The sequence below is a fragment of the Crocuta crocuta genome, unplaced genomic scaffold, assembly GCF_008692635.1.
Source record: "Crocuta crocuta isolate KB4526 unplaced genomic scaffold, BGI_CrCroc_1.0 scaffold64, whole genome shotgun sequence".
Lineage (NCBI taxonomy): Eukaryota > Metazoa > Chordata > Mammalia > Carnivora > Hyaenidae > Crocuta > Crocuta crocuta.
Genome location: NW_027530640.1, coordinates 701,052 through 721,495, shown reverse-complemented (window position 1 = coordinate 721,495; position 20,444 = coordinate 701,052). Strand labels below are relative to the sequence as shown.

Below are 20,444 nucleotides of genomic sequence, written 5' to 3'. Positions count from 1 at the left end.
ACTTTATATCTATGAAGCTTGGTAAAAGCGTTATTTGTTTTCCAATAAATAAATAACTCACTCCAGGCATTACTTCTTTTTAGTAACTGGAGAAATGACAGCTGAGTGATATTCAATGAGGAAATCAGAGCTTGCGACATGGTTAGAAAGGTTTTTCCTGCTTTCATTAAAAACACACTCACACACGGGGGTGCCTGGGTGGCTTAGTCGGTTAAGCGTCCGACTTTCGCTTAGGTCATGATCGCGCGGTTCGTGGGTTCGAGCCCCGCGTCGGGCTCTGTGCTGACTGCCAGCTCAGAGCCTGGAGCCTGTTTCAGTCTGTGACTCCCTCTCTCTCTGACCCTCCCCTGCTCATGCTGTCTCTCTCTCTCCTAGAAATAAATAAAAAAACAAAAACAAAAAAACACACTCACACATCAGCTCAGACTTTGTTCCCAATGCATCAGATCTTAGATATCACCCCTGTCATGAATTTTCACAAGGTAACAAAGCAGGTCTGATCTTGACCTTGGGTGCCTTATCTATTCCTTCCTAATTAAGCTCTATGTAAATGAACCATCTTTGAAAGGGAAAACAGATTAGTCACACTAAATGGCTTTTTAAAAATATTTTACCATAAAAAAGCACTTTTTGCTACTTCCTATACCACACAGTGATTTTTTTTCCCCTCTCTGTATTAGCATCTGTTTTTGAGTTTTACAACTTTTCTTGGAGGTTAAAATGGCTCTCTAATACTGCCTTACCGACCTCGTTAATAAAGGTAACTATCAAGTGCAACTAAACTCTTCCTGTACAGGTCGATCCTGTCACCACATGCACAAGCCTCTCTTGTGTACATGATTCACACTAACACAACCGCACACTAATAATTCACACTAATACAAATGAGAGGGAGCCCTCTACCCTCCATTCACATTGCTTTGATCCTAATCTGAGCCTTCTTACCTGGATGTATTTCCAAACAAAATGTCCCTGTCTCTTAATCTTCAATCCATCCTTTGAACTGTCAACAGACTAATTTTTCTGAAACGCCATTTTGATCATTAATATAGCTCTCCATAGTAAATCTATTTTAATCACTTGTTTGAGAATTGAAAGTCCCCAATGAGTTGAATCTCTTTTTCTGAGATCACCTTCTTTTATTCCTCAACAGAAGACCCCTGCTCTGCCTAGGATATTCTTACCATCCTGCAAACACAACGGCTTTCTCCTTCCTTGTTGTCTCTGTTCATATTTCTTCACATGTAGAAACTTCTCTCCAGTTCTTTTCTGCTCGCGTCTCACCCATTATTCAAACCCTCTGCATCTCCTGTGAGCAGAAAGAGTTAGGGGTGCCCAGAAAAAGAAGCTTTCTTGCAATAAGACAAGTCATTTTAGGGGTGCCTGGGGGCTGTTACTTAAGCGTCCAACTTCGGCTCAGGTCACGATCTCACGGTTTGTAAGTTCAGGCCCCACACTGGGCACTGTGCTGACAGCTCAGAGCCCGGAGCCTGCTTCAGATTCTGTGTCTCGCTCTCTCTCTGCCCCTCTTCTGCTCACATTCTCTCTCTCTCTCTCTCAAAATAATAAACATTAAAAAAAATTGTTTTTAAAAGAAAAGTCAGTTTAGGCTGCTAGCTATTTTGTGAAAGAATGTGAGAACCATGACCTTGACCTGGACTCAGGCGCCTTAAGATGACTTTTGCCCCAATTTCATGCCGCATTCCCCATTGTGCAAGTTCCTTCATAAATATGCATGCACCCTTCACTTAAAACGTCCCCGGCTGTGTTGCTTGGGGTGCTGCTGCTCTGGGGAAGGCCTCTGGCATATCTTCCTTTCCCTGCTGGTGAACTCAAACACTTCCTTTTCTTATTCTTTGCCTAGTTGTGTCTTTTGACTCTCCACCCACCAAGAGGCAAACCCAATTTTGGGTTACATTCCTGGAATTTGCCCTGATTCCTTTCACTCCCTAAAGCTTATCTCTCCTCTGAAAGGTACCACAAGTCAAGGACTGGCCACCTAGCAATCAGGACAAAATGCACATGCAATTGTTTGGGAAGATTCCAGTGCGGCCATGATCTTTGTCTTCCAATATCAGGATGGCAACAAGCCTTGCAGTGTTTGCAAATAGTTATTTGACCTCCCCAGGAAGACCGAAAGGATGAACAAGTTTGTTATTCCGAGCAAAAAAAGGACGGAATGGTCACAACTCATTGCTGGGGGAATGAGACATGTCCTAGGTGACTCCACAGCAAGAAGACTCTTGGAAGCTGATGGCAACTGTCCCTGGGCTTCCCACCATGTGCCTTTTCCCTTCATGGATGTTGGTTGCTTCTCCCCTTCTGTCATAGTAAATCACAGCCATGAGTATGACTATACACTGAGTTTTGTGAGTCCTCCTGAGGCAGTCCTGAACTTGTAAGTGGTCTGGGGACCCTCCAGCACGCAAGTCAAAGGGCAGTTACTGGAAGAACGGATAAACAGATTATGGTAGATCCATATGGTGGAATACTATTCAGCAGGAAAGAGCAATAAATTACAGATACATGCAACACTCTGGGTGGATCTCAACGGCATTACACTTAGGAAAGCCAATGTCAAAGGGTTGCATACTGTAGGATTCTATTACTATGATATTCATGAAGTGACAGAATATAGTATCAGAACACAGATCAGTAGTAGTAGATCCAGAGGAAAGATGTGATGATCAATAGGTAATGTGAGACAGTTTCTTTGTGGTAATGGAATTGTTCTGAGTGCTAATGTTCATGATGGTGAGTTGAATCTATATTTTTTTTTATTAACATTTATTTATTTTTGAGACAGAGAGAGAGACAGAGCATGAGCTGGGGAGGGGCAGAGAGAGAGACACACACACAGAATCGGAAGCAGGCTCCAGGCTCTCAGCTGTCAGCACAGAGCCCGATGCAAAGCTCGAACCCACAGACCATGAGATCATGACCTGAGCCGAAGTCGGACGCTTAACCAACTGAGCCACCCAGGCATCCCTTGAATCTATACTTTTGATAAAATTTCACAGAACTATATACTCCTCCCCACCCCACCCTCCCAAAAAGAAGAGTGCATGTAAGAACTGGCAAAATCCAAACAATTCTATATCTCTGCACCTGAATTTTAACAAAATCAATTTCCTGGTTTTGACCAGTTACTATGGTTATATAAGATATTGTCATTGCAGAAGATGAGTAAAGTATGCATGGGAACTCTTTGTAGTATTTTTACAAATTCTTGTGAGTCTTGATAATGTCAAAATACAAACCCATTGACAGAAAAGTGTGTGTGTGTGTGTGTATGTGTGTGTGATTTGCCCGACACTTGCCATAGGAGACGAAAAGTTTGTAGAGAATAAGAAGCATGCTTTTCCCTCACGCTACCAGAGAGCAGAGAAGACTCTCTTTTCTTTCATACCTGATTGTCTTTGGTCCATTTAAAAACATGAACTGCAAATTAAGGGTAGCAGAATATGTCATCCCCAGATATGTCACTTTGGCATAAGGGTTATTTTGAGCTCAGGGGAACTGAGAAGGTACGGATACAAGAAAAGCTCTCTGCCTTCCTACTACTTGCCTAAAATAGGAAACTCATTTGTTCTCTTTCTTTTTTTTAAAGTTTATTTATTTGGGGGGAATGAGAGGGGTAGCAGAGACAGGGAGAGAGAGAGAGAATCTGATGCAGGATTCCGTGCTATCACCGTGGAGCCTCATTGGGCTGGGTCCCACAAACCATGAGCCAAATGGTCATGAGCCATCATGACCTGAGCCAAAACCAAGAGTCAGATGCTTAGCCCACTGAACCACCCAGGCACTTCAGGAAATCCACTTGTAAAGGTGTCCTGTCTTCCATTTCTACCAAGGAAAATAGAAGTTAATCATCAGAGACAACTCTACACCCTTATCAGCCCAGAGGAATCTATATAACAAATTAAAAAATGTTTTTTAATGTTTCTTTATTTTTGAGAGAGAGAGACAGAGAGAGCCCGTGTGCGAGCATGCACGAGCCAGTGGGAGGGGCAGAGAGAGAGGGACACACAGAATCTGAAGCAGACCTCAGGCTCTGAGCTGTCAGCAAAGAGCCTGACGCGGGGCTCAAACCCACAGACCATGAAGTCATGACTCAGACCGAAATTGGATGCTTAACTGACTGAGCCACTGAGGCATCTCCTCTATATAACAAATCTTGCTTAAATTGGCCCTTATCTACCATTGGTTTCTCCATATACTCACCACCTCCTTCAATCTGCAACCTCTATGAGTTTAAAGTCCTTTTGTTTTGTAGGGAAACAAAATAATGATAATTTTGTAGAGAATGTTAAAATGCTATTTTGTTAAAATGCTATAACATGCAAGTTCTAACCACTGTTTTGAATTACTCATCACAGTATACTCCCACTTGTATGCATGTTGCATGTGGTAACAAACTTCTGTTTGTCTTTCTCCTTGTTAATCGGTCCTTTGTCAGTCTACTTTACAGGGTCCCAGAAGAACAACCTAGAAAGATTTGTGAAAAAAGTTAAAAATGTCCTTCCCTCCACTCATCTTTTTCCTATTGTTTGAAGAACCTCTTTATACATTCTGAATGGAAGTCTTTGAATTTATGTATTTCATTTTCTACCAATCTGTGACTCTTTCCTTGTCCACTCTCTTAAGGGAATCTTCTGAGGAAAATAAGTTTAGAAAAAATTTTTTACATTTATTTTTGGAGAGACGGAGAGAGACAGAGCGTAAGCAGGAGAGGGGCAGAAAGAGAGGAGGACACAGAATCCAAAGCAGGCTAGAAACTCTGAGCTGTCAGCACAGAACCTGACGTGTGCCTCAAACTCATGAACCTCGAGATCACGACCTGAGCTGAAGTTGGACGCTCAACCCATCGAGCCACCCAGGTGCCTCATGAAAATAAGTTTTTAATTTTTAACGAAGCCCAACACTTCAATATTCCCTCTATGGTTAGTGCTTTTACACCCAGTTTAAGCCATCTTTGCTTACTTCAAGTTCTTCAAGTCAATGTTGTGACTGTTTGCCCCAGAATAAATTCTCCATGACCAGCTTCTGATCTGGTACCGAAGACTTAGCACTCCCTATCTGGTGGTGAGGAATGCCTCTTCTCTCACTGTTGCCCTGAAGTAGCAATAGCAGAAACATCATCACTGCTTATAGGAATATGGACACCATTTACCCATAATCCAGACTCTCTAAGTCTGAATACCTTTGGACAAACCGTCATGTTTAAGGCAAGACTGGCCATAGCAGGCTTCTTGCCTAGCAGCACTTTCTACAAAGATGCAGTGTTACTTAGAGTGTGGTCTACACATAAGCCACAGCTGGAAGTGTGTTAAAAATGCAAATTCTTGGGACGCCTGGGTGGCTCAGTCGGTTAAGCCTCCGACTTCGGCTCAGGTCATGATCTCACGGTTCGTGGGTTCAAGCCCCACGTCAGGCTCTGTGCTGACAGCCAGCTCAGAGTCTGGAGCCTGTTTCAGATTCTGTGTCTCCCTCTCTCTCTGACCCTCCCCTGCTCATGTTCTCTCTCTCTCAGAAATAAATAAAAACATTTTTTTTAAATGCAAATTCTTGGGCTGCCTGGGTGACTCGGTTCATTAAGTGTCCAACTCTTGATCTCACCTCACGTCATGATCTCCTAGTTTGTAAGCTCAAGCCCCTCATCGGGTTCTGCACTGATGGTGTGGAGCCTGCTTGGGATTCTGTCTTTCTGTCCCTCCCCCACTTGTTCTTTCTCTCTTGCTTAAAACAAACAAACAAACAAACAAACAAACAAATGCAAGTTCTTGGGCCCCATCTCAGACCTACTGAATTAGAATCTCTGGAAGTGGGGCCCATAAATCTGTGCTTTAATAAAATTTTCAGGCAATTCTGATGTACACTAAATTTCAATAACCACTACAGAACAAAATATAGAAATAAATCAGAGAGGCACCTGGGTGACTCAGTTGGTTAAGTGTCCAAATTCAGCTCAGGTCATGATTTCATGGTTAGTGGGTTCGAGCCCTGTATCGGGCTCTATGCTAACAGCTCAGAGCCTGGAGCCTGCCTCAGATCCTGCGTCTCCCTCTTTCTCTGACCCTCCCCCACTCACACTCTGTCTCTCTCAAAAATAACAAACATTTAAAATTTTTTTTAAAAAGAAATAAACCAGAAACTTGACATTCGTTCCTCCAAATAAGTATCTGACATGTTATATATGCTCAATAAATGTTTGCTGAACAACAACAACAAAAAAAAATAGTTCATGAACGAATGTGGGAAAACTCAATAAAAGACACTTAACCATACTTAATCTTACTGCTCTCCATCTACATTCAGTTGCCATCATGTGTCCCTTTTTCTTCCCTTAAAGCTTAAAACAAAGGTCTGTGAAAAAAGCAAGTTCAGTTCCCTTGTAATTAATCCTTTTTAAAAAAAAATGAGCTACATTTTTGAAGTATGATAGTTGGTTAGAATATTTTTTTTAAAGTAAGTTTCATGTCCAGTGTAGAGCCCACTGTGGGGCTTGAACTCATGACCCTGAGATCAAGAGCTGAGCTGAGATCAAGAGTTCGACACCTAACCAACTGCGTCACCCAAGCACCCCTGGTTGGAACATTTTAAGGTCTTTGTGAGGCAAACGCTGTTTTCGGAAGCAGAGATTTCACATTTATATTAGGTAAAGGGTCCAGTCCTCAGTTTCAAAGCACTTTGTTTTGTGGTTTTGTTTCCCTGCCATGTGAGTTAAATTTTTTCCTTAAGTAAAAATGTTCCTCTTTGGGGCACCTGGGTGGCTCAGTCAGTTAAGCATCTGACTTCGGCTCAGGTCATGATCTTGTGGTTCATGAGTTCGAGCCCTCTGATGGGCTCTGGGCTGACAGCTCAGGGCCTGGAGCCTGCTTTGGATTCTGTATCTTCCTCTCTCGCTGCCCCTCCCCTGCTCACACTCTTGTCTCCCTCTCTCTCAGAAATAAATAAACATTAAAAACTTTTTTTCAGCTTCTGCACAGCAAACGAAACAATCAGCAAACTAAGAGGCCACCGACGGAATGGGAGGAGATGTTTAGAAATGACATATCAGATAAAGGTTGGTATCCAAAATCTATGAAGAACTTATCAAACTCAACACCCAAAAAACAAATAATCCAGTGAAGAAATGGGCTAAAGACATGAACAGACACTTTACCAAAGAAGATATCCAGATGGCCAACAGACACATGAAAACAATGCTCAGTGTCCTTCATCATCAGGGAAATACAAACCAAAACCACAATGAGATACCACCTCATACCCATCAGAATGGCTAACATTAACAACTCAGGCAACGACAGATGCTGGCGAGGGTGCAGAGAAAGAGGAACTCTTATGCACTGTTGGTGCGAATGCAAACTGGTGCAGCCACTCTGGTAAACAGTATGGAGGTTCCTCAACAAATTAAAAATAGAACTACCTTCGACTCAGCAATTCCACTACTAGGTATTTATCCAAGGGATACAGGTGTGCTGTTTCGAAGGGACACATGCACCCCAATGTTTATAGCAACACTGTCAACAATAGCCAAAGCATGGGAAGAGCCCATATGTCCATTGATGGGTGAATGGATAAAGAAGATGTGGTATGTATATATACAATGGAGTGTTACTCGGCAATCAAAAAGAATGAAATCTTGCCATTTGCAACTACGTGGATGGAACTAGAGGTATTATGCTAAGCAAAATTAGTCAGTCAGAGAAAGACAATTATATGACTTCACTCATATGAGGACTTTAAGATATAGAACAGATGAACATAAGGGGGGGGAAGCAAAAATAATATAAAAACAGGGAGGGGATCAAAACATAAGAGACTCTTAAATATGGAGGGGTTGTGAGAGGGTGGATGGGCTAAATGGGTAAGGGGCATTAAGGAATCTACTCCTGAAATTACTGNTTATGCACTGTTGGTGCGAATGCAAACTGGTGCAGCCACTCTGGTAAACAGTATGGAGTTTCATCAACAAATTAAAAATAGAACTACCTTCGACTCAGCAATTCCACTACTAGGTATTTATCCAAGGGATACAGGTGTGCTGTTTCGAAGGGACACATGCACCCCAATGTTTATAGCAACACTGTCAACAATAGCCAAAGCATGGGAAGAGCCCATATGTCCATTGATGGGTGAATGGATAAAGAAGATGTGGTATGTATATATACAATGGAGTGTTACTCGGCAATCAAAAAGAATGAAATCTTGCCATTTGCAACTACGTGGATGGAACTAGAGGTATTATGCTAAGCAAAATTAGTCAGTCAGAGAAAGACAATTATATGACTTCACTCATATGAGGACTTTAAGATATAGAACAGATGAACATAAGGGGGGGGAAGCAAAAATAATATAAAAACAGGGAGGGGATCAAAACATAAGAGACTCTTAAATATGGAGGGGTTGTGAGAGGGTGGATGGGCTAAATGGGTAAGGGGCATTAAGGAATCTACTCCTGAAATTACTGTTGCACCATATGCTAACTAACTTGGATGTAAATTTTTAAAAAATTAATAAAAGAAATGAGCTATCAAACCAAAAAAAAATTGAAAAAAAAGTCCCCTTTTCCACTACGGTTAAGAAGTCCAGAGGCCACTGTTAACCCAGACAAATCATTTACAATGAAGTTATCGCTTTATAATGGAGATCGTGAAATAATACTAACTTCTGGCAATGCTGGAGGCAAAGTTATATTATGTGCAATCACACATTCTCCAAGCTTACTTTCCTGGAAGGTAAAATATTGTTCAGCAACAGCTTATTGAAAAGTAATAGTGGAGAGATGTGTACAATTGTATCAAGATTAGTTGACTGTCTTAAAAATGATGTCCTTAGACCATCCAGTAGTAAAGAACTATCAGGGCATCCGATATGTATGTAAAATTAGAAATACAGAATATTCCTTTCTGACAGGTTATTGTGGGAATTTAACGAAGATTAACGGTGAATCCACTCCATTCTGGCCCCACGATTAACATGAAATTTCACAATTTGGAATTTAGTGGTGGAGATGAAGCAGGAAAACTAACATTCCGAAAAATAGCAAAATAAAATGTATTGCAGGAAAGCACATACTTTGAATACTTTGGGGCGGGGGTGATCAGGGGTTGGGTGCTTAGAGTCAGGTGTGGCGCAAAGCTCCCTAAAGATCCCAGGTGCCCTTTCCAATTCCTCCTTATGTCTCTCACTTCAGCCATTCAATAAACATTCACTGAAAGACTGCTCTGTGCCAAGCGCTGAAGTCAAAGCAAGGGGAAATACCAGGAGGGTTAAGGAATGCTTCAGTCCTTCAGAAGATTTATACAGGTAGAATAGCAACATAAAGCACCATGCAAGCCCGGAGAAAGAGAGGATCGCTTCCACACAACAGATGGAAGACGGAAGGCTTCATGGACAAAACAGGGTTGAGCTGTACTTTGAATACAGAGATCGGTACATGGTTATACTAGACAGGTTGAGGTGGGGGGAAAGAGGCTAAACTGAGGACAAAGCACAGGCCATACCCAGTGACCATGGAGTGAAGTGACCTCCAAGAAAGGACAGTGAGGGGTGCCTGCGTGGCTCAGTTGGTTAAGTGTTTGTTTTTGGCTTAGGTCATGATCTCATAGCTCGTCAGTCGGAGCCCTGCATCAGGCTCGGTGCTGACAGCTAGCTCAGAGCCTAGAGCCTGCTTCAGATTCTGTGTCTTCCTCTCTCTCTGACCCTCACCCGCTCATGCTCTGCCTCCCTCCTTCAAAAACAAACATGAAAAAAATTTTAAAAAGAAAAGAAAGGACAGTGAAGGTAAGCGTGTGGGGTGGAGGTATGCATGTCATGGGCAATGAGATAATCACCAATGCTCCTGTACTGTCTGGTGTGCCAGACACTGTCCTAATGAAGATGACTGGGCTTGGATGGTGATGGGCCTTATACAACATAATGTTCACATCTTTGGATCATTAATGGGTGTGTGTGTGTGTGTGTGCGCGCGTGCGCACGCGTGCACTAAAGCAGACATGTCAGAATACTTACAATTTTAACCCTGTTAAAGTGTACAGTTACAGTGGCATTGAGTAATCCACATTGTTGTACAGCCGTCACAACCATCCAAGTCCAGAACTTTCCACAAATAATTTTTGAGCAGGAGAGTGAAGGTATCATAGAGGGCATTAGCAAAATTACTCTAGTAGTGGCATGCAAGATGGACTGAGCTGCCCCCACATATTTATGGGGAAGGTGAGAGAGGGGGCAGAGAGCAGATTAGGAGAGTATAAGGGACTTGGTGCAGGGAGGAGAGTGGCTCCTTACAGGGAATGAGAGAGGGACAGCTGTGTCTACACCACTGCCCACCTACAAGGACAGGTGTGATTGAATGGTTCTGTCAGGGAAGGCAGCACAAAAAGTCCAAAGTGATTTCTGAGACCCATAAAACTGAGAATATGGGGTATTATTAACTGATGGTATCTACCGGTATTAGATAATGTTAGGAATAGGCAAGTCAGGAGAAAAAAGTAGGTCTCAAAAGAAGAAAAGAGCGGGGAAGATGAGTTCATCTGATGAATTTGAGACTTTTGGTGAGATAATATCTGAAACATGCAGCTTGGTGAAGAAATTCCAGCCTAGCCTGTCAAAGAGGTTAGAGATACAAATTTTTTGGTTTTCTCTTAGGCGAGAATATTTGAAGCCAAAATGGCAGAGGAAAAACGTTCCTCTTCTTGGGGCACCTGGGTGGCTCAGTTGCTTATACCTCAGACTTCAGCTCAAGTCACGATCTGGCGGTGGGTGAGTTCGAGCCCCATGTGCAGCCCTGAGCTGATAGTGCAGATTGGGATTCTCTCTCCCTCTCTGCCCCTCTCCCACTCCCTCATGCACACTCATACATGCATGTGCATGTTCTCTCTCTTAAAAAAAAAACTTTAAAAGAAAGAAAAGTGTTCCTCTTTTCATTTTCAAGGACTTCCTATTTCCAGAATTCCCTATATTCTTCCTCTCCAAAAAAGCTACTTTGTAACTAAGTCAGCCATCGTATGGCTAAAATTCGACTGGTAACCCAACCCATATGACCATCCCCAGGTCTAAGAATAATACATACGTTGTATTAGGTGCTATGTGAAGCGCTTTACATGTGATGTAATAGACTATACACTACAACCCTCTGAATTAGCTATCACCCCATTTTCCAGATGGGAAAATGAGGGAGAGGCGTTGGGTATATGAAGCTTGCTTCAAGCCATGTAGTAAATGGAGTCAGAATTTGACCCAGGTCAGCCTAACTATAAGGTCCATACTCTCTGAAGCCCTTCACTGACGGTTTTTAACATGTCCCTAGAAAAGATATGTTTTTCTGTTTAAATGCATTCCCCCCCTTGTTTTCTCTTTTTCTACGTTCAATTTTTTACATATCAGATGAAATTCTGTCATCTGTGACTCTATAAAGTGCTAGGTACTAATGGGGGCTAGTTCTAAGGGTTCAAGCTCCCCTTTGTTGATAAAATACTGTTTGAAAATTTGTTAGTTACAGAGGCACTGAAAAACTTTTCTGTCGAATTTCTATAACATTGGATCTTCAACAGATAAAGGCAAAGTTTTCCCTAATTAAATAAACATTTTAAAATTGTTTTTTGGGAGCACCTGGGTGGCTCAGTCGGTTAAGCATCCGGCTCTGATTTTGGCTCAGGTCATGATCTCATGGTTTTGAGTTCAAGACCCACAATCAGGCTCTGTGCTTTCAGTGCAGAGCCTGCTTCAGATCAGATCAGATCCTCTGTGCCCCTCTCTCTCTGACCTTCCCCTGCTCATGCTCTCTCCCTCTCTCTTTCTCTCTCTCTCAAAAATAAATAAACTTTGAATATAAAATTAAATTGAATTTTAAAATATTTTTTTTTCCTTGAGCAATGCAACAGAGACCTCTTCTGGTCAAAAAGCAGAAGTCTTAGTCTGAGAACCAACCTGGAAAAAGTTAGGGTGGAAACAAGTGGCAAAGGAGAAGGAATATGAAATAGGTTTCGTAAAAGAGTTGACATTAGCATTGGGTGAGGAATTCTGAAAAGCAGAGCAGAAAGAGGGTGATTCCACACATGGGGAGAGGTGTGTGCAAGAACAGAATTCTCCCTTCTTTTCTGACGATAAAACGTGCATTTACAGTAGATAACTCATAAAGGTACAAGGGTGTAAATAAACATCTCTCATAACTCTGTCACCCAGAAATTACATTATAAATATTTTGATGCACTGGCTTCCAGCATTGCTTTCTGGTGATATACATTCTTTTGTCCACAAAACTGAGTAAATCCAGACTTTTTCATTTAGTGTTTTATCACACCTATTTTTCCATATTCTCTCTCTCTCTCTCTTTTTTTTTCATCTTTATTTGAGAGACACGGGGCATGAGCAGGGGAGGGGCAGAGAGAGAGGGAGCACAGAATCCGAAGCAGGCTCCAGGCTCTGAGCTGTCAGCACAGAGTGAGACACGGAACTTGAACCCACGAACCGTGAGATCATGACCTGAGCCGAAGCTGGATGCTTAACCAACTGAGCCACCCAGGCACACCTCAGTGAACACTTTCATACTGGTCTCTATATTCCAGGGTCCCAGTCAATGCACTGACACGCACACAGCATGGTGAGGGGAGGGCTGGCTACATTCCAGCTGCTGCCCATCTTCTCTGCCAGACTCTCCCCTGCCAGACCTCCTCCTGGTGCTTCCCATGCCAGGAAGCTGACTAGCAAAGGTCAAGGACGATCACTACGTGAAAACCACATCAATTGGCATTTCTCACTTTGGAAATCCCAGAGATTTCCAGGCCCAAGACGGAGCTGCTTCTGTCCAGGGTGTCACGTCAGCACAGGGAAATGCTCTGCCCTGTCACAAAATCCAGCCAGTCCTCAAGGACAAGCCAGCCATGGATTATATACTTCCTGGTTTCTTATTCTTTTTTGAAAAAAGTGTTTTTAATGTTTTATTTATTTCTGAGAGAGACAGCATGAGCAGGGGAGGGTCAGAGAGAGAGGGAGACATAGAATCTGAAACAGGCTCCAGGCTCTGAGCTAACTGTCGGCACAGAGCCTGACGCAGGGCTCGAACCCACCAACTGTGAGATCATGACCTGAGTCGAAGTCAGACACTTAACCGACTGAGCCACCCAGGCGCCCCACTTATTCTTTATCCTGTACAAGCTTCTTGGCTTCTGCCCCATTCTGTAGTTCTTAGGGAAGGCGGTCCACTTGAAGTGTTTTTTGTATTACCTAAATCATCTTCTTTAACAATTTTTTAACACCCTGTATGTGTACATATGTGTGTGTGTGTGTGTGTGTGTATATATATATATATACTTTATTTATACTTTAGCGACCTTTACATTGATGCTAAATGGACATCTATATCCTTTTTTATAACAATTTCCTTCATGTGGTAATCAGATATGAACACTGGATGGATGAAGCAGAGTTTAGACTCGCTGTGACTTTTTTTTAAAAAAATTGAGGTAAGGGCACCTGGCTGGCTCATTTGGTACAACACGCAACTCTTGAACTCAGGGTTGTGGGTTCAAGCCCAATGTTGGGTGTAGAGGTTACTGAAAGATAAAAAGAAAATTTTGGGACTCCTGGGTGGCTCAGTCAGTTAAGCGTCCGACGCTCAATTTCTGCTTAGGTCATGATCTCATGGTTCCTGGAACTGAGCCATGCTGTCAGCTTGGGACCAGCGTGGGGTTCTCTCTCCCTCTCTCTCTGCCCCTCTCCTGCTTGTTCTCTCTCTCAATGAAAAATAAGTAGGGGTGCCTGGGTGGCTCAGTCAATTGAGTATCCAACTTCAGCTCAAGTATGATCTCAGGGTTCATGGGTTCAAGCCCCACATTGGGCTCTCCGCTGTCAACACAGAGCCCACTTCAGATCCTCTGTCCCTTCTCTGCCCCTCTCCTGCTCACACTCTCTCTCAAAAATAAATAAAATCATTGAAAAACAAAAATAAAAACATATTTAAAATAAATAAACTTTAAACAATAAAATAAAAAGGAAATCTTTAAAAATATCGGGGTAAAATGTACAATTCCATGGCAGTCAGTACATTCACCCTGTCGTACAACCACCCACCTCCACAACTTTTTCACTGCAAAGTGAAACTCTGTACCCATTAGATAGATGTTGCTTATTTTGAGAGAGAAAGAGACAGAATGCAGGAAGGGAAAAGAGGGAATCCCAAGAAAGTTCCGTACTATCAACGTGGAGCCTGATGTGGGGCTCGAACTGACCAAGACAATTATGACCTGAGATAAAATCAAGAGTCGGCCGCCTAACTGACTGAGCCACCCAGGCAGGCATCCCAATTCTCTCTTTTCTTAAGGACTTAAAAAAAAAATTAATGTTTATTTAGTTTTGAGAGAGAGAGGGAAAAAGTGTGAGCAGGAGAAGGGCAGAGAGATAGATACAGAAATCAGAAGCAGGTTCCAGGCTCTGAGCTGTCAGCACAGAGCCTGATGTGAGGCTGGAACTCACGAAGCACGAGATCATGACCTGAGTCAAAGCCAGATGCATAACTGACTGAGCCACCCAGGCGCCCCTTAAAGACTTTTTAAAGTTACCTCTACACCCAACGTGGTGCTTGAACACACAACCCCAAGATTAAGAGTTGAAAGCCCTACCGACTAAGCCAGCCAAGTGCCCCGCTGCTTTCAATTCTTTCAGGCGTATACCCAGAGGTGGAACTGCTGGATCATGAGGTGATTCTTCTATGTTTAATTGCCTGAGAAACCAGTACCCTGTCTTCCACAATGGTGTACCATTTGCATATGGTCATTTTTAGGTTTTTAAATTATGTTTATCCATTCTTTGGTTTAGGAAATTGATACTAAGATACCTGAACCAGTACAAAATCGTGTGGTATATCAAAGAGGTTATCTGCCAAACACTTCTAATTACCATGGCGATGAGTTACCAGGATCCAGAGCCTTGGGGGGGGGGGGGAGTGTGTTGGTGAGGTGGGGCAGGAAGATGGCGTTGGTGCAGTCAGAAAAGTAGCAGAAACAACCCCACATCCTGCTACTCTGTTTCAGTTTGGCTCATCTGAGGCTGGGCTTTGGAGGGGATGAACAGCTAACGGGTGAGGGGAAGACAAAGAGGAGCATGGTGGGGATGGATGGTGGGGATGGATGGTTGGATTGGCTCCATCTGCCGATTCTTAACTATTTGGGGAGAAATTAATTTCACTGAGAGTTTGCCTTGCTTTCCTGCTTTATCTTAGATCTCAGAGCCTACCTCCTTTCAAAGATTTTTATAATGTAGAGAGGTGCCTGGGTGGGTCAGAAGGTCCGACTTCAGCTCAGGTCATGATCTCACGCTTTGTGAGTTCAAGCCCCGCATTGGGCCCTGCTCTCAGCACAGGGCCCGCTTGGGATCCTCTGTCTCCCTCTCTCTCTGCCCCTCCCCCATTCACATGCTCTCTTTCTCAAAGATAAACAAACATTTAAAAAAAGGCTTTTAGAGTGTATAAAGGGTACAATTGACCTATAGCCTTTAAACAAATGGAAACTGTAGATGAAATACAATTGTACAATGGCCTTCAACATTCATGGGGAGAGAAAGAGACTGAGACGGAGACCCCTCAGCACTTTATTCTTCTTTCATCAGACCAGGCGCCTCCTGAAGCCGTGGGAAATCACAGTGCTTTGGTATTTGGAGAGCGGTGAATGTAGAGGCATATCTGCAATTTTTATTTCTGGTGGGCCTTTCTTCAAGACAACTTTACGATCTTCCCCATGACAAAGCCTTTCGCTGTGATTCAAAAACAAAGAGTCTTCTAAAGGGCCAGCATGGATCCCACACGCTTCTGCATGCTAAGGGGGGGAAAATCCGCTATAATTCACACCAAACAGAACTTTATTAGATGAAGATAGAGATTCGCCCAATAGTTTTTCTAACTAACCCTGCTAAGGAAGAAAGTCTAATGGACAAAGCAATAGAACATCCCTTTTTTTTTTTTTAAAGCAGTGCTCGCTGGCTGGTGTCTGGACCACCAGGAAAAGCAGTGTAGACTGCTGACTATTTAGTAACTTACTTATTCACTGCTTTTGTGACCATGTACAAGTCATTTGCCCTGTTGTGAGATTCAGTTTTCTCAAATATAAAATGGGCATTTTTTTAAATGCTTCTTTATTTTGAGAGAGAGAATGAGTGTGGGGAGAGGCAGAAAGAGGGAGACGCAGAATCAGAAGCAGGTTCCAGGCTCTGAGCTGTCAGCACAGAGCTCAGTGTGGGGCTCCAATTCACCAACCACAAGATCACAACCTGACCTGCAGTCGGACGCTTAACCCACTGAGCCACCCAGGCGCTCCTAGGAATCCTAATTGGAAATCTCCTGTTACAGTCTGATTATTACAATAGATTCTATTCTCCTTCAAAGAAACAACTTATGTTTTCATAAGTGATCAGCCGATCTCAATCTGGAAAATACTTTGAAGATACTGAAGAGCAGCACTGAATGGGCAGTGAGTGTTATCTGTGAATCTAGCCTAACTGTTCCTGTAAGCTCTCAACCCACATATGCAGGACAGCTTTAAAAATGCATGCTCTGTACCACAGCTTTAATATTAATGACATACTTCATTAATATTAATTAAGTCTGTTCTTAACGGTGAGTTGGCATTATGTGGAGAGAAAGGTAGAGAGAGTTCTGAAATCTTCTGGTATATCTATTTTAAGTTCATCTTTGGGTTTTTTGAATAGATAATACTATTTAATTCTCCCTTGCAAGTTCATGTGAAAGTACATCAAATAGTTAAGTTTTTGTCAGACAGTAGAATGGTGGTTTCCAGGAGGGACGGGGAAATGGGGACACACAGGTCAAGAGGCACAAACCTTCAGTTATAAGAACAACAAGGTGTGACGATCCAATGTTCAGCATGGTAACTATAGTTAATAATACAGTATTGCACACTTTTTTAATGTTTTATTTATTTCTGAGAGAGAGAGACAGCATGAGCAGGGGAGGGTCAGAGAGAGAGGGAGACACAGAATCTGAAACAGGCTCCAGGCTCTGAGCTGGCAGTCAGCACAGAGCCCGATGCGGGGCTCGAACCCACGAACGGTGAGACCATGACCTGAGCCGAAGTTGGACGGTTAACCGACTGAGCCACCCAGGCTCACCCAGTATGGCATACTTGAAAGTGGCAGAGAGTGGATCGTACGCTCACCAGAAGAAAAAAAAGAGTTAACTATGTGAGGTGATGCATGTGTTAATGATCTTGATCCTGGTAATTATTCTATAATGTGTATATTTATTAAGTCATCACACTGTCCATTTAAAAAATACGTATTTCTGGGGCGCCTGGGTGGCTTAGATTTAACCGACTTAAAGTCGGTTAAGCGTCCGACTTTCCGACTTTCGCTTAGGTCATGATCTCGCAGTTCGTGGGTTCGAGCCCCGTGTCGGGCTCTGTGCTGACTGCCAGCTCAGAGCCTGGAGCCTGTTTCAGTCTGTGACTCCCTCTCTCTCTGACCCTCCCCTGCTCACGCTGTCTCTCTCTCCTAGAAATAAATAATAAAAACATTAAAAAAATAATAATAAAAAAATAAAAAATACGTATTTCTTTATTCTTCTCAATAAATCTGGAAACTATAAATGTAAATTTAAAAATAGCTTTTGTAGGGGCACCCGGGTGGCTCTGTTGGTTAAGCATCTGACTCCTGATTTTGGCTCAGGTCATGATCTCAGAGTTTGTGAGTTCGAGTCCCTTGTTGGGCTCTGTACTGACAGTGTAGAGCCTGCTTGGGATTCTCTCTCTCTCCCTCCGTCTCTGCCCCTCTCCTGTGCTCGCTCTCTCAAAATAAATACATAAACCTAAAAAAGAGCTTTTATATAGTTATACATATATGTATTTTCATAGATAAATTATACTATAACTATGCATTTTTATTATGAACATTTATAGGAAAATACCTTCAGATTCACCTTCCTGAATTTCATATTTTCTTTCCAAGGCATAACATAACGTCTGGGGATCATCCCTTGCTTTAACGAAAATCGTGGCAAATGAATCTCAATACACCTGGAGATTGGGAAAGCGGGAAGGAAGGATATCTTGTGTTAAATATAATTGTCAGCATGATTGCTGTGTCCATGGGGTCTGGATCTCCGCAGCTTCAGGACAGAGAGCTATAGCACTATCTGAGGCTCATCTAATAATGAACCCATTAACCCTCCAAGTATCACCAAAAGCCAGAGTCCGGGCTGGATACCTGTACGTCCAGCTGCATGCTGCCCTTTACAATTTGCTCTCAATTTTCATGAAACCTGAGAGTAAGGGAGAAGGCAGCACACTCCACGATGTGCCCCCAGGCCTTCCGTAGCCTAAAGAAGTCTCTGACCAGCCGCAAAAAGCACCTTCTGGATTTAGTACCTGATTTACACGCAGGTCAGACTTGCTTTCCCTGCACAAACATTGTTTCCCTCTGGAACGTAAAGCTTTCTATACAGATGCCAAAGGAGGCACAAAAGGTTTGTCTTTCTCTGTGTAGCTCTCGGATTGCAACCAAACCAAAACAAGAAATAAACGCCCCCCTCAAACCCAGAACCCTCAGGTCCTCACTTATTAGAAGGCTTATGTGAACTCTCATCAGTATAGGTGTTGTCAAGCTTAGGTAAGATAGGACACGTATCTTTCCCTGAAGCCATTGCTGCCAGTAGGGACAGAATTCTCATCTAGAACCTCACTAACTCACTCATGCCATTATGATGACATTGTTAACTCCATAGCAACCCACAGCAGGTACATCAGCAGTTGATTAAGAATGTGGGGCGTAGAGCCGTTTTTAGCGGTGTTATACCCATGTGACTGAAACATTCTCATCATGAACAATTTTTTAAAAATGAGGATGCTTCCAGACATAGTACACATTTGACACAAGCATACAAGATGACATTTTGGACTATCCCATTATGATTCACAAAGAAGCCCTTCATATTCACCTTCTTTATTTGCCCTTAGCTTATTTTCCTATTTCTGTGATGCACATGGTGATTGTGTCTCATCTAGGTGTTACCACCTACTGCTGAGACACACACTTTATGAGTGGGGATCAAATATGTTTAAATCCAAGCCAATCCAAGCCATTTTGTCCCTTAAGATTTGAGATATATTGCAAAATATTTGAGACGATAAAAACTCATTTTAAAACAGCGACTCTGGCTTACAGGAATGACCCTTAAATCACCATGAGAGGTGGAGGGTTATTAGTAGGTGGAGGGTTATTAGTATCAATCCCATCGCCAGTAAGTAAGAAGTTAGGCTGAGCAGGAAGAATTACTGCCAGACAGGTTGGTGAAAGTATTAAGTGAATTTACACCTGGCAATAGTTTGGATAGACATTTCTTTCTTTTTTATTTTGAGAGGGGGTGGGTGGAGGGGCAGAGAGAATAGGAGAGAGAGAATCCCAAGCAGGCTCCACACTATCAGAGCAGAACTGGACCTGGGGCTCGAACTCACAAACCGTGAGATGACGACCTGAGCTGAAATGAAGAGTTGGACTTTTAACCGAATGAGGCACCTAGGTGCCCACACTCCCCCCCTTTTTAAAGTAATCTCCTCACCAAACACGGGGCTCAAACTCACAACGTAGGAACACATGTTGCATTCTCTACCAACTGAGCCAGCCAGGAGCTTCTGGATGGATAGACATTCCTAGATTTGAATGGTACAAAGGTTTAGGGAAGAGTAATTTTAATAGATAAAAATAAAAAGAACCTGAAACATTGAAGCATTGGAGAGGACTCTAAACTCTGGCTCGTGCCCCAGTGAGACCCTTACTCCATTCGGACTAGGTTATCTTGCTTCTGAGCAGGTCTTTGAGCTGAAGACCATGAACCTCCAAACACTGCAGTGTCAAGAGAGCATACCACCTTTCCCAGGAGGATGCAGATGTTCATCATCTGGGTGTGAAACATCAAGCACAAATCAACAAAAGCATACAAAGCTGTGGAGAAATTCCTTTGGGAGAATCTGGCCCTGGAAGGATACCTCTATGGGGAGCTGATGGTGAGGAGTCCAGGCAGCAACAACAGGTACTTTGAGCTGACCAAGGAGCAGATGGGTAGATCCTCAGCTGAGGTAGTGGCCAAGATGCTATTTTATTTATTTATTAAAAAAAAAATGTTTAGAGAGTACATGAGCAGGGGAGGGGCAGAGAGCAGGAGAGACAGATTTGAAGCAGGCTCCGCGCTATGAGCGCAGAGCCCAATGTGGGGCTTGAACCTACAAACCGTGAGATCACGACCTGAGCTTAAGACGCTTAACCAACTGAGCCACTCAGGACCCAAGATGCTTTTTAAAAAAAATTTTTGTTTTATTTATTTCTGAGAGAGAGAGAGCATGAGCAGGGGAGGGTCAGAGAGAGAGGGAGACACAGAAACTGAAAACAGGCTCCAGGCTCTGAGCTAGCTGTCAGCACAGAGCCCAATGTGGGGCTTG

General features: G+C 42.9%; 1 protein-coding gene across 1 annotated transcript; it reads right to left on the bottom strand.

The window, feature by feature from the left end:
- Positions 1-15,578: 15,578 nt before the first annotated feature.
- Positions 15,579-18,679, bottom strand: SPMIP10 (sperm microtubule inner protein 10). The gene is made up of 3 exons (XM_077768906.1): positions 18,567-18,679; positions 17,918-18,026; positions 15,579-15,815 (listed from the first exon to the last, which is right to left on the bottom strand). The coding sequence occupies exons 1-3, from the start codon at positions 18,677-18,679 to the stop codon at positions 15,606-15,608; spliced, it is 432 nt and encodes a 143-aa protein (XP_077625032.1). The 3' UTR covers positions 15,579-15,605.
- Positions 18,680-20,444: the final 1,765 nt, after the last annotated feature.

Bases quoted from the DNA above. Each gene is read 5' to 3' on its own strand.
- SPMIP10 (XM_077768906.1), bottom strand. From the start codon at position 18,679: ATGAGAATTCTGTCCCTACTGGCAGCAATGGCTTCAGGGAAAGATACG. The intron at 18,027-18,566 runs GTGAGGACCTGA...CCCAATCTCCAG, and splicing joins TCACATAAGCCTTCTAATAA to GTGTATTGAGATTCATTTGC. The intron at 15,816-17,917 runs GTATTTTCCTAT...TCCCCCCCTTAG, and splicing joins TCAGGAAGGTGAATCTGAAG to CATGCAGAAGCGTGTGGGAT.